General features: G+C 59.1%; 1 protein-coding gene across 1 annotated transcript in view; it reads left to right on the top strand.

Annotated features, from left to right (window-relative positions):
* Positions 1 to 20,445, top strand: part of MEGF8 (multiple EGF like domains 8) — a 39,930-nt gene that overhangs the window by 6,374 nt on the left and 13,111 nt on the right. The window contains exons 4-30 of the mRNA XM_081807899.1: positions 821 to 1,001; positions 1,082 to 1,170; positions 1,713 to 2,128; positions 2,545 to 2,690; positions 2,831 to 2,953; positions 5,408 to 5,562; positions 5,859 to 5,978; positions 6,326 to 6,470; positions 6,554 to 6,717; positions 9,663 to 9,863; positions 10,266 to 10,466; positions 10,906 to 11,142; positions 11,995 to 12,113; positions 12,203 to 12,334; positions 12,411 to 12,524; positions 12,944 to 13,192; positions 13,696 to 13,895; positions 14,182 to 14,392; positions 14,494 to 14,743; positions 15,235 to 15,367; positions 16,807 to 17,054; positions 17,135 to 17,245; positions 17,386 to 17,504; positions 18,084 to 18,291; positions 18,825 to 19,005; positions 19,499 to 19,662; positions 20,423 to 20,443. Coding sequence (XP_081664025.1) covers positions 821 to 1,001; positions 1,082 to 1,170; positions 1,713 to 2,128; positions 2,545 to 2,690; positions 2,831 to 2,953; positions 5,408 to 5,562; positions 5,859 to 5,978; positions 6,326 to 6,470; positions 6,554 to 6,717; positions 9,663 to 9,863; positions 10,266 to 10,466; positions 10,906 to 11,142; positions 11,995 to 12,113; positions 12,203 to 12,334; positions 12,411 to 12,524; positions 12,944 to 13,192; positions 13,696 to 13,895; positions 14,182 to 14,392; positions 14,494 to 14,743; positions 15,235 to 15,367; positions 16,807 to 17,054; positions 17,135 to 17,245; positions 17,386 to 17,504; positions 18,084 to 18,291; positions 18,825 to 19,005; positions 19,499 to 19,662; positions 20,423 to 20,443 — 4,638 coding nt within the window. The remainder of the gene's footprint in view (positions 1 to 820; positions 1,002 to 1,081; positions 1,171 to 1,712; positions 2,129 to 2,544; positions 2,691 to 2,830; positions 2,954 to 5,407; positions 5,563 to 5,858; positions 5,979 to 6,325; positions 6,471 to 6,553; positions 6,718 to 9,662; positions 9,864 to 10,265; positions 10,467 to 10,905; positions 11,143 to 11,994; positions 12,114 to 12,202; positions 12,335 to 12,410; positions 12,525 to 12,943; positions 13,193 to 13,695; positions 13,896 to 14,181; positions 14,393 to 14,493; positions 14,744 to 15,234; positions 15,368 to 16,806; positions 17,055 to 17,134; positions 17,246 to 17,385; positions 17,505 to 18,083; positions 18,292 to 18,824; positions 19,006 to 19,498; positions 19,663 to 20,422; positions 20,444 to 20,445) is intronic.

Raw genomic sequence — 20,445 nt, 5'->3', positions numbered from 1 at the left:
CAGCCCCACCCCACCTTCATCTGCGGCCCCTCCTCTGCCTGAGCCCACTCCCCTCCTGCCTCTCGCCTGCATCTGGCCTGCAAACCCACCTGCCTTCCGCTTGCCGGCCCGACTCCATCCTCCCACCCAGCCGCTTTGTCTGGCCCTGACTTCGGACTGCTGACCACTGACCTTGGGCCTCAGCCCCGCACATCCAGCTTCGGGACTGGGTCACGTCTTGAGCCCTCCTGCCTTCGCCTCCCCAGGCTGAGGTCGTCCGGCCCAGGCTGACCTTGCCCTCACCGCTGTCCTTCTCCTCCGACCTCTCTTGCTGTCTGTCCTCGTTTTCCTCTCCGGGCCCTTCTGTCTTTCCCTTTTTTTGTTGGGCTGTCTGCTTTTTTCTTTTTTCTTTTTTAAAGATTTTATTTATTTATTTGACAGAGAGAGACACAGTGAGAGAGGGAACACAAGCAGGGGGAGTGGGAGAGGGAGAAGCAGGCTCCCCGCAGAGCAGGGAGCCCGATGCGGGACTCGATCCCAGGACCCTGGGATCATGACCTGAGCTGAAGGCAGTCGCTTAACCAACTGAGCCACCCAGACACCCTAGCTGTCTGCTTTTTTCTACCTCTCTGCTTCTCTCTGGTTGTGTCTCTGTGTCCCTTTCTTCCTCCGTCTGTTGGCCTGTGTCCTTCCTGGCTGTTATTCCATCTCTCCTTTCCCATCCATCTTTTTCCTTCTTCCTTTCTGCCCTGTGTGTCTCACTCTGGCTTCATCTCTCCTCCCCCTTTCTCTCTTTTTTTTCTCTCTCCATCCCTGCCTTTGTGTGCCTGTCCCCCTCCAGCCCCTGGGACCGTGCCGCTGTGAGCCTGGCTTCCTGGGACACGCCTGTGACCTGCACCTGTGGGAGAACCAGGGGGCCGGCTGGTGGCACAACGTGAGTGCCGGGGACCCTGCCTTCTCGGCCCGGATCGGGGCGGCCGGTGCCTTCCTGTCCCCGCCGGGGCTACTGGCCGTTTTTGGAGGTGAGCCGATGGGGTGTGCGTCTGGGGTCTGGTGGCTTGGCAGTCTGTGGCCAGGGCTTGAGCCATCTGTCCCTCCACAGGCCAGGACCTCAACAGCGCCCTGGGGGACCTGGTCCTATACAACTTCTCTGCCAACACCTGGGAGCGCTGGGACCTGAGTCCTACCCCGGTACGAATCCTCCCCAACCCCCCGCACTGCTCAGAGGCGCCTGTCCACTCCGGCAGACCCAGTCAGGGCCCCCTGGAGCGACCCTACCACCCCGTACGCCCCCAGCCCTGCCGCTTGATATGGGCCCACCTCCTCCTCCTGGTGCTGCTTTTCTACCTCTGATTTTCTTTTTGCTTCCTCTATCTCCATTTTTGCATCTTATCCTTCTGTGGATCTCCTGTCTCTTTCTCTTGGTTTCTCTCTCCATTTTTGTCTCTGCCTGTTGGTCTTCTGCTCTCTCTTGGTCTCTGTGTCTCCCCTCTGGGCTGTCTGTCTCTCCCTCTGCTTTTCTCTGCCACCTCCCCTATCCCTGCCCCCCTGCCTCCTCCGCCTCCTTTTTTTTTTTTTTTTTTAATTTGTTTTTGTTCGCCTGTGTCTGTCTTGCTGGGTCTGTCTTCCTTTTTCTCTTCGTGTATCTCTGTCTGGCTTTCTCCATGTCTCTCTCTGGCTGGCTCTCATGTCACTCTGTGTCACCATCCTGTCTCCTGGTCTCTTACCCACAGGCTGCCCGGCACTCCCACGTGGCTGTGGCCTGGGCCGGCTCCCTGGTGCTCATGGGTGGCGAGCTGGCCGATGGCTCCCTCACCAGCGATGTGTGGGCCTTCAGCCCACTGGGCGGGGGCCACTGGGAGCTCCTTGCGCCACCTGCCTCGGGTTCCTCGGGGCCACCAGGCCTGGCAGGTCACGCGGCCGCCCTGGTGGACGACGTCTGGCTCTATGTGTCTGGCGGCCGCACCCAGCACGACCTCTTCTCCTCCGGCCTCTTCCGTTTCCGCCTCGATGGCTCCAGCGGAGGCTACTGGGAGCAGGTGATTCCAGCAGGTGGGCGACCCCCTGCCGCCACCGGCCACTCCATGGTGTTCCATGCACCCTCACGCACCCTGCTGGTTCACGGTGGACACCGGCCCTCCACTGCCCGGTGAGTGACCTCCTGCAGGGCCAAGCCTGGCCCAGGCCCCTGGGTCTTCAGTCTTTAGTGGTCTTCGTCCACTGATGGACTTCTGCAGTCATCCGCCCTCCTTCCTTAGGTCATTCACTAGTTCATTCGTTCTCTTATTTGCTCATCCACTCACTGACTCTCTAACCTTTCCTTCACTCTTTTGGCCACTTACTTCCCATGCGCTCTCGCCTGTCTGTCCACTCAGCCACACCCTGCTTGATGGCCAGCCCTGGCTAGATGATGCATGGAACCCAGGGATGAGCCACTGGGAGGCAGGTGGGGACATAAACCCCATCACGCCGGCCTCACCCTGACTGATCACACGACTCTTGAGAGCCCAGAGGAGGGAGAGAAGCCTTTCCTGCCCTGAGCCCCTCCTCTGCCCCTCCCGATAGGTTTTCTGTGCGGGTGAACTCCACCGACCTCTTCCACGTGGATCGGCGCGTGTGGACCACCCTGAAGGGCCGGGATGGGCTTCAGGGCCCACGGGAGAGAGCCTTCCACACAGCCAGTGTCCTGGGCAACTACATGGTGGTCTATGGTGAGGAGGCTCCCTGATCCCGCCTGCCTGCCTGCCTGCCTGCCTTCTAGGGCCCCAGGCCCACACTGAGCTGAGGCTCCCTGCCTGGGTGTCCCCACCTCTGCCAGGCTTGCCAGCTGTGCCCCTTTCCTCCTTTCCAGGGGGCAACGTGCACACCCATTACCAGGAGGAAAAGTGCTATGAAGATGGTCTCTTCTTCTATCACCTCGGCTGCCATCAGTGGGTGTCGGGGGCTGAGCTTGCCCCCCCAGGAACCCCTGAGGGTGAGTGGCCCCTCTGTTTTCCTGAGGGGCTCCTGAGAGTCACACTTCCCTGACAGTGAATCTGGGCTTTAGGCAGGAGCCACGTTGGTCCTCATAGGGTGAGCCAGATGTCCTGTTAGAGCTGGCCTCCAGAGGTGAGCCTGTGCGGGGAGGCAGGGCGGGGTCGCTGTTGCCATGGAGATGGGAGGCAGGTCCAGCAGCCCTGGTCTAGGCTCCAGTCCAGATTTTGCCAATTTCCAGATGCCCCAGGGAACGACCTACATGTGACCTTTTCAGGGTCATAGAGTGGGCAAGTGGCAGAACCAGGATGGCCAGGCCCCAGGCAACCATCTGTACAAAAATATTGTTTAATCTCTCTGTGCCTCAACTTGCCCGTCTGTAAAACGGGGATGACAGTAATACTTAAACCACTGGGCTGTTGTGAGAGTCGATTGAGATGGTGCAAAGAATGAAGACCTCCTAGCCAAGGGCTCAGTATGTTGACTTTTTGATAGTGTCAGCATCCTGCCCCAGGGACCGAGGGCTTGCCTGGATGGCAGTGTGGAGAAACCTTTCAAACTCATTAAGTCAGACTGCTTGGAGAATCAGAAGGAAGCCACGGGCCCTCTGCTCGGAAAGACACTGGTACACACAAACTGGGCCTATCATTTCAGGGGGCTGTGGACTTCCAGGAGGCCCATCTCTTCTCCCCGCCCCACTGGACAGAAGAGCGAGGACAGAGAACAGGCATAAGGAAGGGACATTGACATTTAAGGGGTAGGCTGGGCGAAGGGTTCCCCATGGAACCCTGTTTGACCATCAGGCATAAAGCCTTGGCCTGGCATTTGAGGCTCTTCTGCCTGTCCCTATTTCTCCTTTAGGCCAGAGTGTGAGGTTTCTGGAGGCCTCTTCCTCTGTAGTTTGTGAGTCCCCAGGCCAAGTCCCATGTGCTTACAGAGCATATGGGGCGGTAAGAGGGTGAGGGGTCACCAGTCACTGAGCACTTACCCATCAGTCAGTACTCTTGGTTCTGGGCGACAGGATCCAACCCAACCAGCTTGAGTGAAACCGAGTTCTTTTTTTTTTTTTTTTTCAAGATTTTATTTATTTATTTGACAGAGAGAGACACAGCAAGAGAGGGAACACAAACAGGGGGAGAGGGAGAGGGAGAGGGAGAAGCAGGCTTCCCGCTGAGCAGGGAGCCCGATGCGGGGCTCGATCCCAGGATCCTGGGACCATGACCTGAGCCGAAGGCAGATGCTTAACGACTGAGCCACCCAGGTGCCCCACAAAACCGAGTTCTTGGCTCACTTGAGTGACAACTGGCTTCAGGCTGGCCCGGGTGTGGGCGCTCACATGATGGCATCAGCTAGTTCTCATTCAAGTTCGCTTCAGTCTGTGGCAGATTTGTCTTTTGCAAATGGTCACCAGCAGCCCTGGGCCTATATCCTACCCCTTTAAAATGCCCAGAGGGAGGAAGCACATGCCTTTTTCCCAAAAATCATAGGAATCGGGTCCTGTTCCTGAACGAGTCACTGACCTGACAGGTCTGGGCTCAGCTCAGCTTGAGCCTGTGGACTGTAGTGGGAGAGGGTGGAGTTCCAGAGGAAAATCAGAGGCTGTCCCCAGAAGGGAGGCTGGTGTACAGACAAAACCAGGTGAGAGCCAGGCAGCCTGCCTCATGGCTCCCCGAGGGCAGGAAGATGGTCCATTTATTGAGGAGGAAACCAAGATTCAGAGAAGTTGAGTCTCTTTCCCAAGGCCACACAACTACTCAGAACCCAAGTAAATGGTAGACCTAGGAATCAAAGCCAGGTTTTTCTGACCCCGAAGATCATGCTCTTTTTTTTTTTTTAAGATTTTATTTGTTTATTTGAGAGAGAGAGAGAGCACGAGCAGGGTGGGGGGCAGAGGGAGAAGCAGGCGCCCTGCTGATCAGAGAGCCCGATGTGGGGCTCGATCCCAGGACTCTGGGATCATGACCCGAGCTGAAGGCAGACGCTTAACCAACTGAGCCACCCAGGCGCCCCATCATGCTCTGTCTTTTTTTTTTTTAAGATTTATTTATTTATTTATTCGACAGAGACAGAGAGAGCAGGAACACAAGCAGGGGGAGTGGGAGAGGGAGAAGCAGGCTTCCCGCGGAGCAGGAGCCTGACGTGGGGCTCGATCCCAGGACCCCAGGATCATGACCTGAGCCGAAGGCAGACGCTTAACGACTGAGCCACCCAGGCGCCCCCGTGCTCTGTCTTTTAAAGGTGGTTCGGGCAGTGGTGTGGGAGCTCTGGCAAGTGCAGGGCCAGGCAGGCTAGGAGGGTTTCCTTGGGTGCGTTCAGTTGAAGCAGGAAGTAGGAGGCTGGACTTGAGGTGTAGGAGAGTCGGGATAGGCCTCTGGGCAAGGGAGTCATGAGCATAGGAGGGGAGACTCGTTGGAGTCTCATGTCCTTGGGTTGGGGGGTGTCTGTATTCTCCTAGGCCGAGCAGCGCCTCCCAGTGGCCGATACTCACATGTGGCGGCTGTGCTTGGTGGCAGTGTCCTGTTGGTGGCTGGGGGGTACAGTGGCCGACCCCGTGGGGACTTGATGGCCTACAAGGTGCCTCCCTTTGTGTTCCAGGCGCCTGCTCCGGACGTGAGCACTGGGGTGATAGGGAGAGGGTGGCTGGGGAGGAGGTAGCATGGTTCCCATGGAGGCGGGAGCAAGTTGGGGCGGGTCCCTGGGGGAAGGACTGGGGGTCCCTAGGGCTATGAGGGGAGGGCAGTTGGTCCCCAGGTTCAAGCAGGGAGGACTGGAGGTCCCTGGGGCTGAGGGCAGAGTGGATAGGGGTCCTTAAGGTGTCGAGCAGTTGAGGGTCCCTGGGATCATAAAGTGGTGGGCATGAGAGAACAGGCTCCAGATCTGAGGACCGCCCCCCCATCTCCCTGCAGTACCACTTAGACTATTGCTCCATGTATACCGACCATAGCGTCTGCTCGCGAGACCCCGAATGCAGTTGGTGTCAGGGAGCCTGCCAAGCCGCGCCACCTCCTGGGACTCCCTCTGGTGCCGTGAGTGACTGTCCTAGCGCTCTCTCTCCTAGCACATGTCTCCCTCTGTCGAAACTAAGTAGAGAAGGACCTCCTCCCACTTGGGAGACTTGTTTTCACACCGAAGATTGGCTCTCCTGCCCGCTGACCCCTCTGAACCTATGACCCCTCCCGATCCTTTTGAACTTACAACCCTGTCCCCAGACCCCCTGGCTCCTGTCCTCTTGATCTTCCTCATTCCAACTGGCTTTCAGTTCCCTTCTCCGATTTCCTGACACTTTCCACCCTGTGACTCCCGAATCTACAGCATTTCCCAGGTCCGTTGCGCCCCTGTGGACAGTAACCTCTGTCCCTTCCCCTCCCTGCAGTGTCCAGCTGCCAGCTGCCTGGGACTGGGCCGCCTTCTGGGTGACTGCCAGGCCTGCCTGGCCTTCAGCAGCCCCACAGCTCCTCCCCGGGGGCCCGGCACCCTGGGCTGGTGTGTGCATAATGAGAGCTGCCTCCCCCGGCCTGGTGAGTGTGCAGGGGCAGTATGGGAGGGGGCAGCGCAGCACCCCGCACTGACCTCTATTCCCCCCACCCTCCTGTCCTCACAGAGCAGGCCCGCTGCCGAGGGGAGCAGATCTCGGGCACCGTGGGCTGGTGGGGGCCTGCGCCTGTCTTTGTCACATCCCTGGAGGCCTGCGTCACCCAGAGCTTCCTGCCTGGCCTGCACCTGCTCACTTTCCAGCAGCCGCCCAATGCCTCCCAGCCCGACAAGGTGGGAGCCAGGGGATGGGGCCTGGTGTGTGGTCCCAGGGTTTTCATTTTTCAAATGGTTCTATACCACTCTTGTGGTTGCCTAATAAGCCTTTACAGTCAAGAGTCTGAGTTTACTTATTGACCTCTAAAGATTTTTTTTTTTTTTAATTTTATCTGAGAGAGAGAGAGAGAGAGCACATGAAGGGGGGGGAGGGTCAGAGGGAGAAGCAGACTCCCTGCTGAGCAGGGAGCCCAATGTGGGACTCGATCCCGGGACTCCAGGATTGTGACCTGAGCCTAAGGCAGTCGCTCAACCAACTGAGCCACCCAGGCGCCCGACCTCTAAAGATTTTTTTAAATTGTGCTAAAACACACATCATGTAAAATTTACCATCAGTGATATGAAGCACGTTTACAACATTGCACAACCATCACCACCTAGTTCCAGATTATTGCACACCACCACTACCTAGTTCCAGAAAGACACTCCAGATCCATTAAGTAATCCCTCTCTGTTCCCCCTCTCCCTTTGGCCCCTGGCAACCACTAACCTTTTAGTGGTTAGTGGTTGGCAATCTGCTAACTCTGGATTTGCCAATTCTGGGTATGTCATATAAATGGAATCCTATATGTTGTATTTTGTGTGCAGCTTTTTTCACCTAGAGTAATGTTTTCAAGGTCCATCCATGTTGTAGCACGTCTTAGAACTTCATTCCTTTTTATGGCTGAGCAATATTCTCTTGTATGGCCGTGCCACATCCGTTCATCAGCGGATGGACATTCAGGGTGTTGATACTTACTGGCTATCGTGAATAGTGCAGCCATGAGCATTCCCTGTATAAGCCGCTGTTTGAGTACCTATTTTCTTTTAAAAAATATTTTCTTGGGCGCCTGGGTGGCTCAGTTGGTTAAGCGACTGCCTTCGGCTCAGGTCACGATCCTGGAATCCCCGGATCGAGTCCCGCATCGGGCTCCCTGCTCGGCGGGGAGTCTGCTTCTCCCTCTGACCCTAACCCCTCTCATGTGCTCTCTCTCATTCTCTTTCTCTCAAATAAATAAATAAAAAATCTTTAAAAAAAATTTTTTTTCTTTTTTTTTTTCGATTGAGGCATTATTGACATACAATATTATGTTAGTTTCAAGTATATAAAGTAATGATTTGAAATGTGTATATATTGCAACAAACACCTATTTTCAACTCTCTTTGGGTATATATCTAGGAGCGGAATTGCTGGGTCATACGGTGATTGAATATTTAACTTATCGAAGAATCACCAAACTGTTTTCCACAGTGGCTTCTTATTGATTTTGATTTTTTTTTTTTTAAAGATTTTATTTATTTATTTGACAGAGAGAGACACAGTGAGAGAGGGAACACAGGCAGGGGGAGTGGGAGAGGGAGAAGCAGGCTTCCCGCCGAGCAGGGAGCCCGATGCGGGGCTCGATCCCAGGACCCTGGGATCATGACCCGAGCCGAAGGCAGACGCTTAACAACTGAGCCACCCAGGCACCCCCTTGATTTTTTTTTTTAAAGATTTTATTTGTTGGGGCGCCTCGGTGGCTCAGTCGTTTGAGCGTCTGCCTTTGGCTCAGGTCGTGATCTCAGGGTCCTGGGATCGATCCCCACATTGGGCTCCCTGCTCGGCGGGAAGCCTTCTTCTCCCTCTCCCACTCCCCCTGTGTCTCTCTCTGTCAAATAAATAAAATCTTAAAAAAAAAAAAAGATTTTATCGATTTATTTGACAGAGACAGCGAGAGAGGGAACACAAGCAGGGGTTGAGTCCCACATCAGGCTCCTTGCTCAGTGGGGAGCAAGTGTGGGAAGCCCTCTCAGTGTGCGAAGCTGTCCCAGCACCACCCCCCATTCGGCGCCACCCTAACTCTTCCCAGAAGATCAATTGGGATTTCTTTTTTTTTTTAAGATTTTATTTATTTGTCAGAGAGAGACACAGTAAGAGAGGGAACACAAGCAGGGGAAGTGGGAGAGGGAGAAGCAGGCTTCCCGCGGAGCAGGGAGCCCGATGTGGGGCTCAATCCCAGGACCCTGGGACCATGACCTGAGCCAAAGGCAGACGCTTAACGACTAAGCCACCCAGGCGCCCCTCAATTGGGATTTCTTACGTATCCTTGCAGGTCTACCCATTCACACACATGTAAATGTGACATTTAATTATTTTTCTTTCTTGCACAAAAAGTAATATTCCAGTCACACTACACTGCCACTTTTATTTCTTAATATATCCTAGCAAGCTTCTTAGAACTTAGGGAATACCCTCTCTCTTTTTTTTTTTTTTTTACAGTTTTGTAATATTCCATTTAGATTCTAGGGCCGTGGTGCTATAGTTTATTTAGGTAGTCTCCCGTTGACGAATACTTGGGTTATTCCATTCTTTTGCAATTACAAAACACACGCTAATAAATCATGTAGCATGTCTGTCACTTTGAATGTTGGATCTGGACTCTTTCTCTCTTTTTTTTTTTTTTAAACTCGTGTATTGGTTTATTATATAACCGAGGACACGTTACATAGGGTGTGGTCCAGAAGGGTCGTGAGCAAAGGAGCTCTGTCCCGGAAGAGCTGGGATGTGACCCCTGCTGGCACGGGGCTGTGTTCACTAACTTGGAAATTTCTCCGAACCCTGTAGTTCAGGGACTTTTTTAAAAAGTGTGGACTCTTAAGGCTTCGGTGGAAAGTGGAAGGGTGGGATGTCAGAGAAGAAGTTCCCAAAAGGTCTGGGGTCCTGGAGTTTCATGAGAGAGGTGCTGAGTGGGGACCGGGACCCTGCTGTCTATTGTTGGAGTCCCAATGCAGAGTGCCCCTGGCCTCGGTGCTCGTTTGATGAAAGAGGGAAGGAGGTTGGGGTACCTGATCTTTTCTAGCTCTGGTGTTTGCCTGAGGGGTGGGGCCACTGTGGGCCCATGCACAGAAGCGCTCACGCATACCCTTCTCCGTGGCTTGCCCAGGTCTTGATTGTCCGCAGTACGACCATCACTCTGACACCCAGCCCAGAGACCGATGTGTCCCTGGTCTACCGTGGCTTCATCCACCCACTACTGCCTGGAGGGCCCGGAGGGGCGGGGGCTGAGGATGTAGCTGTGTGGGCCCGGGCCCAGCGTCTACATGTCCTAGCCCGGATGGCCCGGGGCCCTGACACAGAGAACATGGTGAGGGTGCCTGAACACACAGGGGGCTGTTAGTTATAAATGTGGCAGCTGGGGTGTATGGTGTGGGGGGAGGACTGGGGAGAAATCAGAGGCACGGGATATATCCTTAGTGGAGGGAGGGTCCTGGGGTTTTCAGTTATGAATGGAATTGGGGGGGGAATTTTGAAGAAGGTGGGGAGGGTCTGAGTTACCAAGTCAAACTCCCCCTGAGGAGGAGGTGGGTGGTGGTGGGGGTGTTGTTGAGGGTTCTCAGAGGTTCTTGGGGTCTAAGGAACTCTGAGGCCCTCTTCCTCTTCCCAGGACAGAGGTCAGTGCTAGGTGGGTTTGGGGCTCTTGGAGGTTTCAGGGGTTGGGGCGGCTGGAACGTTCTGAGGCCCCTGTCTGTCCTTCACCCTTACCCAGGAGGAGGTGGGGCGCTGGGTGGCTCAGCAGGAGAAGGAGACAAGGCGGCTACAGCGCCCAGGGTCTGCTCGCCTCTTCCCACTGCCTGGCCGGGGCCACAAGTATGCGGTGGAGATCCAGGGCCAGCTCAATGGCTCGGCGGGCCCTGGGCACAGCGAACTTACACTGCTGTGGGACCGGACTGGCGTGCCAGGTGGCAGCGTGAGTACCCAGGCCCTGGCCTCAGATCCCCGGAGCTTTCCGAACCCCAGACCACAAATTCTAACTCTCTTGACCTGACCTCTCCCTACCCCCCCAACACTTGAACTCTCGGCCTCACCTTGAGCCCTCCAGACCCCAACCTCTGACCCCCAGACTCTGACCTGATCTCACATTCTGACCCCCTGCCTACATCTCTGACTTCTCCTGCCCTGGCCTGACTTCTGCCCTCTGTATTTAGCTCTCTCATCTCTAGATGCTCTCAAGCCCCGATCCCCTTTTGTCTGCTCCTCCTAAATCCCAGCTTTCCACATACTTGGGTTCTTAACCTTGTCTCCAAACACGTCTCTAGCGCCAAACCCTGACCCCTACCCCCAACCTCGACTCCTGCCCTGGGACTTGGCTTGTGGACCCCCGGCCCTTATGTGAGCCCTTCCCCCAGGAGATCTCCTTCTTCTTCCTGGAGCCCTACCGCTCTTCAGCTTGCTCCTCCTACTCCTCCTGCCTGGGCTGCTTGGCCGACCAGGGCTGCGGCTGGTGCCTGACCAGCGCCACCTGCCACCTGCGCCAGGGCGGGGCCCACTGCGGGGCCGACGGGGCTGGCGGGTCCCTGCTGGTGCTGGTGCCTGCCCTCTGCCCGCTCTGTGAGGAACACCGTGACTGTCACGCCTGCACCCAGGTGCCTGCCAAGCCACAGAGGGGAGGTCTCAAGATCAAGGCAGCCAGATCAGGCAACTGGGAAAGGGGGAGGCCCCCTGGAGTTGGCACGGGCATCCGAGAGGTCCCCTGGGTGCAGCGGGGGGAGACAGGTGGGGCTATTGTCCTTGATCTGCAGGTGAGAGCCAGGTGGGGAGCAGGGCTCCTGGCAGTCAGGACTCTCCCTGTTGTAAGGGCCAGAAAACCCAACTTAGTACCTCTTTACCAGAGGGGCATTTATGGGCTCCGGCACTGGAGCCCCGGGAAGAGGTCTTTAGGCTTGTTGTTTAGACCGTGTGATCAGGCGTCCACCCCCCTCCATCCCATACCCTCGCTTCCCTGGAGGTTCATTCCTTGGGAGTGGCAAGGGAGCCACGAGGGCTCCAGACTTTCATCCCCCCCCCACGCAGCCCCCCAAGTCCCAAGTGGAAGAGAGCACCTTTCTGTCCCCACCCCACTCTCACCCCCAGTTCAACAGAAGTCTCAGAAGCACATTTCGTTGGCTCTGGTTGGGTCTTGTGCTGACTCTCAGAGCCATCTGCAAGGCTAGGGGGTAGAGAGTGTGGCCCCTTGCCCACCTCTGGAGCTTAAGGATCCACCAGTCCCAACAGGACCAGACATAGGGGTTCTTTTGCCCCAAAAGGGAGTGGGTGCCGGGAAGGCGGATCCCATGGATGCCATTGGCTGGAGGAGAAAGTCTAGAGAGGCAGGCAGCTGGGGAGGGAGGGGGGCTTGGAGGGGTGGTCTATGGGGTGGGGCAGGTGAGGGAGGCAGCTACTTGTGGAGCCCAAGGTAGAGGGCCATCTGGGCTCTTACTCCTTTTTTAATTCCCCAGGACCCCTTCTGCGAGTGGCATCAGAGCTCCAGCCGCAAAGGGGACGCCGCGTGCAGCCGGCGGGGCCGGAGTCGGGGTGCCCTGAAGAGCCCAGACGAGTGTCCCCCGCTCTGCAGCCAGTGAGCCACCTGGGCCCAGGGGGAGGGGATGTAGGGGGCGTGTGGGGGCCGCTGCACGGTCTGACCCTGTCCCTGCTCCCCGCCCCCAGGCGCCTGACCTGTGACGACTGCCTGGCCAACTCCAGCCAGTGTGCCTGGTGCCAGTCCACGCACACCTGCTTCCTGTTCGCAGCCTACCTGGCCCGCTACCCGCACGGGGGCTGCCGCGGCTGGGACGACAGGTGCGGTCTGGGCATCGGGGCGGGGCCCACAGAGGGGAGGGCACGGACACCCCCACCCACGCCTGTCGCCCTGCAGCGTGCACTCGGAGCCTCGGTGCCGGAGCTGTGACCGCTTCCTGACCTGCCACGAGTGTCTGCAGAGCCACGAGTGCGGCTGGTGTGGCAATGAGGACAACCCCACGCTGGGCCGGTGTGGCCGGGACCGCGGGGCCGCGAGGCCAGAGGGCGGACGGGGTGGGGGGCTCTCGCCTGCCCTGATTCTAACGGCAGATTGTCTCTCTGTGTTTCTTCCCCTCCCCTCTCGGTTTCCCTCTCTCCTCCATCTCCACCCTCTCCTGCTCTCTGTGACTGGTTTCTCCTCATCTTTGCTTCTTGTCTTTCTGTTTCCGTCTTTCCTTCTCTCTCCCTTCACCATTTCCCTGTGTGTCTCCGGTCTGACTCCGCTGGGTTTCTGTCTCTCCTTCATTTCTCCTTGTGTCCTTTTCTCCGTGTTCATATTTCCATTTCTCTCTTTCCCATCGGCCCCTCTCTCCCTGTTTCCATCTTGGTCTCTCGTTTCTTTATCATCTCCCCCTTCCCACCCCTCCTCCCTCTCCCGCCCCCCCCCAGGTGCCTCCAGGGGGACTTCTCGGGGCCGCTGGGCGGGGGGAACTGCTCCCTGTGGGTGGGGGAGGGCCTGGGGCTGTCTGTGGCCCTCCCCGCCCGCTGGGCTTATGCCCGCTGTCCCGACGTGGATGAGTGTCGCCTGGGCCTGGCGCGGTGCCACCTGCGGGCAACCTGCCTGAACACACCCCTCAGCTACGAGTGTCATTGCCAGCGAGGCTACCAGGGCGATGGCATCACGTACTGCAACCGCACGTGAGCGGGGCTCGGTTTCCATGGAGATGTCGCCCGGGGCTGGGGCACGTGGAGATGGAGGGAGGAAGCCGTGGCAGTGCTGGGTGCCTCCCAGGGAACCAGCATCCCCAGTGAGCCTGGGGTTTTTACCTTGCAGGGTAGGCCCTCGTTAGAGTGACAGGGTCCCCAGGTAACACTAGTTACTGTGGAGACGGGTCACCCCTGGACTGCGGACCATAGTCCTCAGTGTTGCCACGGAGACGGAGGAGGACCCAGTTGAAACGGGTTTTCACAGAGAGCAGATCACCAGTGGTGATATGTGGTTACCATAGAGACAGGAGTTACCACGTGTGGGGGGGTTACCTTGGAGACAGGGCCGCCCACAGAGTCCAGGAGGAGGAACCGGCAGTGGCCGGGGATGGCGTTGCCGTGGAGACAAGGCGGTGGACTGGGGCGGGAGGGGGGGTGTGCCTTGGGGGCTCCGGGCCCCGCCCAGCCCTTCCCCACTCCCGCCACGCCCTCAGGTGCCTGGAAGACTGTGGCCACGGTGTGTGCAGCGGTCCCCCCGACTTCACCTGTGTGTGTGACCTGGGCTGGACGTCTGACCTGCCTCCGCCCACGCCCGCCCCGGGACCCCCGGCGCCCCGCTGCTCCCGGGACTGTGGCTGCAACTTCCACAGCCACTGCCGCAGGCGGGGGCCTGGCTTCTGTGATGAGTGCCAGGGTGAGCGGCCTCAGGGACCCTCCCCGGGGCTCCAGTGTCCTTCCTCTGCCTGGGCGTCTGGGTCCCCTCGCCCAGCTAGGGGTCCCTGCCCCATGGCCCGCTCCCGACCCCAGACGGTTTCAGTGCCACCCATCTCTTTGGCGGGGGCTCGCAGTGCCTCCCCGGTCTGGGTTCCCCCGGTCACCTGCCTCTGGAGCAGCTACGTGGGGCCAGGGATGGCCGAGCGTTGTGGGGCTCCTCCTGCCCTTGCCCTGACTCCGTGTCCTCTCTGCCGCGGCCTCCACAGACTGGACGTGGGGGGAGCGCTGCGAGCGGTGCCGGCCCGGCAGCTTTGGCAACGCCACCGGCTCGGGCGGCTGCCGGCCCTGCCAGTGCAACGGGCACGGGGACCCGCGCCGTGGCCACTGTGACAACCTCAGCGGGCTCTGCTTCTGCCAGGACCACACCGAAGGTGCCCACTGCCAGCTCTGCTCCCCTGGCTACTACGGGGACCCCCGGTGAGCCAGGGGCCCACCGGGAGGGCCAGGGCGGGTTAGGGACCGGATGGGATGGGGTGGGACCCGGTCTGACGCTCTTGCTCTCTCCTTCATCTCCCCAGGGCCAGTGGCTCCTGTTTCCGGGAGTGTGGGGGCCGCACCCTCCTCACCAACGTGTCCTCAGTGGCGCTGGGCTCACGCCGGGTGGGGGGGCCGCTGCCTCCAGGGGGTGGGGCAGCGAGAGCCGGGCCGGGCCTGTCCTACTGTGTGTGGGTTGTCTCGGCCACCGAGGTGCTACAGCCCTGTGCCCCCGGGACCCTCTGTCCCCCGCTCACCCTCACCTTCTCCCCCGACAGCAGCACCCCCTGCACGGTGAGTACCCAGGGCGCCAGAGTTCAGGCCCGTGTCTCCCCCAACCCAATCTGAATCCGCAGACAGACCCTGACCCCACGTTCCTGTTCCTTTATCCTTCAAACCCTAAGCTCTCTTCCTCAGACTGCAGACCTTCATTCCGAAGCCCCCCAGACCCTCTCATTCCCCCGATCACCTCCTATTTCCTGGGCTCCCCACTCCCCGGCCCAGGCATGGTTAATATTTGTACTTTGTGCGCCAGCTCCGACCAGTAGGTAGTGGCCGCCAGGAGCTGTGTATTGAGAAAGAGGCTCTGTGCAAGAGTGCCTGATCCATGAGCCATGTCTGCTGTGCGCACAGGAGGGGAGTGCTGGCCACAGTTTGTCCAGAGTCTCCCGGGCTCAGATTGCCCTCCCCTCTTGAGCTCCTCCTCCTCCCAGACCTCCCGCGTCCCTCTTTCTCACCCTTACCATCCGTCCCCTGATCCTTCACTCTGCATCCTCTGCCTCCAGCTGAGCTACGTCCTGGCCTTTGATGGATTCCCGCGCTTCCTGGACACTGGTGTCGTCCAGTCGGACCGCAGCCTCATCGCTGCGTTCTGCGGCCAGCGGCGGGACAGGCCCCTCACTGTGCAGGCCCTGTCTGGTACGGGGACTGGGCAAAGTGGGACCCTGGCCGAGGCTTTGTAGCCCTTGCCCCTTACGCTGTCCCTCCCCCCCGGTGGGGGGGCTGAAGACCCAGCCCGACTCTGCCCCTGACGTGCCAGCTGATGCCGTCCCTTGTCACATCTGGGCCTCTGTTTCCTCAGTTGAGGGGCTGATAGAGAGGTTTGCCCTGGCTGAGCGGCCTCTCTGGAGAGCAGGGCCGAGTGGGACAAGTCTCTGGGGGACACGGAATGTGGCTGGTGTGGAGGCCCCCTGCCCATCTCCTCAGCCTGGTGGTTCTCCACCAGGGGGGATTTTGCCCCTTGGGCCCTCTGGCTCTGTCCTGAGTGGCCCTGGCATGTCACGGGTGGGGGCCAGAGATGCCGTTCTGCATTCTGCAGTGCACTGGACACCCCACAGCCAAGGCCCCGTTACATCGGCAGTGCTGAGAGTTTGGGAACCAGCTCCGTCTGATCGAGTAGCACTAAAAATAATTTGTCACCTGTGGCAGTTGAAGTACCCTAGTTTGAACCATCGTAGATCGGCAAGATCTCCAAGGCTGGGAGAGAGAGGGCGGAGGGGTAGTTGGCCGGCTGGGGATTGCACGCAAGCCCAAACCCTTCCCCAGGGAGCAGCTAGAACCGAGGGGCCCTCGATTTCATTTCACTTAGCCGTTGTGTACCGAGCACCTTCAGTGAGCCACGCCTGAGCTGGGTGCTGGGGATCCAGCAGGGAGCAAGGGCACACAGGCCCTGCCTTCGGGGGCAGGGGTACAAACAGCACTGAACAAATTCTAGTCAGAATAGTGACACCTTTGCCAAGGGGCAGAGGAAGTGGGAAGGAGCGGGCACCTGGCCTGTCTGGGGAGTTGGGGAGGGCTTCTTCGCCGAGGTGAGATTTCACTGGAGGCGTGAAGGGGACGGTGTGGGCGAGGGAGGAGGGCGACTTCTCCAGGCCAGAAGAGCAGCAGGTACCCAGGCCCCGAGAGGCCCGAAGGGGGCCTGCGGTGCTGGAGTGCTTAGGGCTGGGACAGTGGGAGGCCTTGAGGTCAGAGGGCCTACGGCCGCTCCCCACACCCCCCCCGCTTTAACATAATTTTATTGAGGCGCTGTTTACATATCCTATGTCTAATCCCTGCCCCCCTCCCCCCCCACTAATCGATTTTGTAAGGAGACCCGGTTTTATGTCAGAGCTGTAGGGAGCTGTGCGGGGTTTGGAGCTTGCCAGTGATGGGACTGGGATCGGAATTTGACGGGTTGGGTGCGGGGGAGGGTGTGCAGCGTGCAGGAGAACAGTGAAGCATGGCAGTGAGTGATCACAAATGATAAGGAGTGCCTTGTCGCCCTGCCCGGTGACACCGGATTTTCTCTAACCCTGGGGGGTAGAGTAATGTCCTGGAGCCCCGCCCGGCCACGAGCCTCTGGCCCTCTCCCCTCACAGGGCTGCTGGTGCTGCACTGGGAGGCCAACGGCTCCTCGTCATGGGGCTTCAATGCTTCAGTGGGCTCTGCCCGCTGCGGGTCGGGGGGCCCAGGGAGCTGCCCGGTCCCCCAGGAGTGTGTGCCCCAGGATGGAGCTGCAGGTGCTGGACTCTGCCGATGTCCCCAGGGCTGGGCTGGCCCCCACTGCCGCATGGCTCTGTGTCCTGAGAACTGTAACGCTCACAGCGGGGCAGGGACTTGTAACCAGGTATGGGGGGGGACGGGCAAGCCACATGGGACAGGGGTGGTGATCTGGCTTCCCCTGAGCCTCCTTCTGCTGTTCCCCAGAGCCTCGGTGTGTGCATCTGTGCCGAGGGCTTCGGGGGCCCTGACTGCGCCACGAAGCTGGACGGCGGGCAGCTGGTCTGGGAGACCCTCATGGACAGCCGCCTCTCAGCTGTGAGTCGTGGATGCCACTCTGTCCACGGAGGTGCCACGCAGCCCGCCTCCTGGATGGTTCTCCCCTCCCTGCATTCCTGGGACCAGCCCTCAGCCCCGACTCCCAGCCTGACCCTTCGTGTCCCCACCTCCGCCCCCAGGACACTGCCAGCCGATTCCTACACCGCCTGGGGCACACCATGGTGGAGGGACCTGATGCCACCTTGTGGATGTTTGGGGGCCTCGGCCTGCCCCAGGGGCTGCTGGGGAACCTGTACAGGTGAGGACTGTCCCGGAGGTGGGATGCCTGAATGAGAGGAGGTCACGACCTCAGGGGATGCTGAGATGTGTGTCACATAAGAGTCCCTTCGGGGGTTAAAAAAAAAAAACAAACAACTGGTGTAAAAAACCCTCTAGAGATGCCTGGGTGGCTCAGTCGGTTAAGCGTCTCCCTTCGGCTCAGGTCATGGTCCCGGGGTCCTGGGATCGAGCCCCGCGTCCCCTGCTCAGCAGGGAGTCTGCTTCTCCCTCTCTCTCTGCCCCTCCCCCTGCTCGTGCACTCTGATTCTCTCATGCGCTCTCTCTTTTTCAAATAAATAAATTAAAATATTTTAAAAACAACAACAAAAACCTCTATAGGTGAAGGACACCCACAAATTACTGGGACACTTGTCACAGGAGGCTCACCTCGGGGTCTGGGATACTTATTTGGGTGGTGCTACCCCAGGGGGGGATGGTAAGATGGTTGTCAAAGGAGGGGCACCCTAGGGGATTTGGGGATAACTGTGCAGGGGGGGTCACCTCAGGTCATGCTGGGATGCCTGTATGGTGAGACTCCTTTTCTGCACCTTGGTGCCAGGTACTCAGTGAGCGAGCGGCGGTGGACACAGATGCTGGCGGGAGCCGAGGATGGGGGCCCAGGCCCCTCACCCCGCTCCTTCCACGCGGCTGCCTACGTGTCCGCTGGCCGTGGTGCCATGTACCTTCTGGGGGGACTCACAGCTGGGGGTGTCACTCGCGACTTTTGGGTCCTCAACCTCACCACCCTGCAGTGGCGGCAGGAGAAGGTGAGCCCCTCTCCCTTCCCCCGCCCCCATGATCCATGTCTAGCAGGGCCGGCCAGAGTGCCTCCTGCCCGTTTCACCCCCAGGGGATGCAGCTTCCCCCCCTCCCCACCGGGGCTCCAGTGCGAGTCTCAGAGTTGAATCTCAGCCATCCTGCGTCACACTGTAGTCCCGAGCCAGCCTGTGGCCGAGTGGGTGGGATAGTCTTGTCCACTTGGCTGGGTCACGCGCACTGTGGGCGGGTACAGTCAGCCCCACACGGCCAGAGTGAGAGCACAAGGGCCAGGGCTTCCCAGAGGAACACCAGGCTGCCCCCACCCGCATCGGTGACACTGAGCAGGCAGAAATGGCAAGGGGCCTCGCACACACCTGCTGGGACCGTGGCAAGTTGGAAGTTTGGGGTCTGACCAACCCCGGGCAGCTCACTACCTCTTTATTGGTTCAAGGGGAGTGTCCAGAGTTCCGAGTCTTGCTTCTACCCGGAAGATGACCCCTAATCTCCAGCTCCCTGCTAACCTCTGCCCTTTATCCCCCAGGTGCCCCAGACCGTGGAGCTCCCGGCAGTGGCTGGTCACACCCTCACTGCCCGCCGAGGCCTGTCTCTGCTCCTGGTGGGCGGGTACTCCCCCGAGAATGGCTTCAACCAGCAGCTGTTCGAGTACCAGCTGGTGACTGGCACCTGGGTGTCCGGAGCCCAGAGCGGGACACCCCCCACCGGTAGGGCTGGGGATAAGTCGGGGACAGCACCTTGGACTCCTGGCCATCCGGGGCTTTGTGGAGGCTCTCTATCCACTGCTGTTACCCTGTGGTCACTGCCCTTAGACCTTGTTATGTCCTGTTTTGCCCCCAGCGCCCACCCAGATTCGCAGACCCGCTCTTGAGAAGTTCAGTTTCCCATGAAAGGCTACCCACCTCCTGCCCAGTGACAGTGGGTCATTGCATTCCTCTCCCAGGTCCTGGGTTCCAGCCCCTCAGGCATTCCCCTTCTCCATTCTTTGCTCACTGTCCCCCCAGGACATGCAGGTCACTCTGACTCCCCCTCTTCTCTTGCCCGGAGTCACTAGAGGTGGTCTTTTGGAACCGAAGCGGGAGGGAGGGGTTGACAAGAGCTTCTTGGTGGCGTGGTCCCAAGAAGGGGAGCCCAGGAAGGTGGGAGGGCGCTCCTAATCACCAGCCCTCCCCCCAGCGTCTGCTCCATCGTGCCCCCCAGGTCTCTACGGTCATTCTGCCGTGTACCATGAGGCCACTGACTCCCTCTACGTGTTTGGGGGTTTCCGCTTCCACGTCGAGCTGGCAGCCCCGTCCTCTGAGCTCTACTCCCTGCACTGTCCTGACCGCACCTGGAGCCTGCTGGCCCCTTCCCAGGGGGCAAAGGTCAGGAAAAGAGGTGTACGCAGTTAGATCCAGGGGGCAGGAAGGAGGGGGTCCCCCCTTACCCAGCACCCCAGGGACTGGCTCAGCCCTGGACTCCTAGTCCCATCCTTTCTAGTCCCCTAGACTCAACTGTGGCACCCCACACATCTCCCTTTCTTTCATCGCTTGCTTGGAGGGAAGCATCCTAGACAAGGAGGTCAGAGGCCTGGGTTCTGCCCCAGCTCTGCCCCACTCTTGGCGTGGCCCTCAACTTCCCAGCCTCCCCATCTGTAAAACCTGGGACTGAGGCACCTTGGGCCTCCCGCCTTCAAGGCCAAAGGAGATAGCGGATGGGAGTACATGGACTCCGGATGTGCTGGTTAGAGACGATTGAGTTTTCCATCTGCAAACATATCTCCAAGCCCTTTTGGGGACCGGACTGTAAGGGAGGCCCGAGCCTCACCCCCAGGTTGCCCCCAGCCAAGCTGGCCAGGTCACACGAGAAATGTGGGATTCATCTCAAGCAGCCTGGGCCAGGTTCCTGGGGAACAGCACAGGGCATGGGGGTTCTGGAAGTTCGGGGAAGGGAGCTGGCCCTGGGGGCTGCTTTGAAGAATGAGGGAGGTCTCCTGGACGGAGGAGCTGAGATTTGAGGGAGATTAGGGTTGGGTAGGGCTGGTGGGGGCTGAGGTGTGGGAGGGTGCAGGGTGGCGGGTGGGATGAGAGGCGAGCGGAGGAGTGTGGGCTCTGACCGGCCATCCTGCGGGTGTCTCCCCAACAGCCCCGCCCCCGGCTTTTCCACGC

Source organism: Leptonychotes weddellii, chromosome 16 (assembly GCF_054177405.1).
Source record: "Leptonychotes weddellii isolate Sample4059 chromosome 16, ASM5417740v2, whole genome shotgun sequence".
Taxonomy (NCBI): Eukaryota; Metazoa; Chordata; class Mammalia; order Carnivora; family Phocidae; genus Leptonychotes; species Leptonychotes weddellii.
This window is presented reverse-complemented; position numbering and strand designations above follow the sequence as displayed.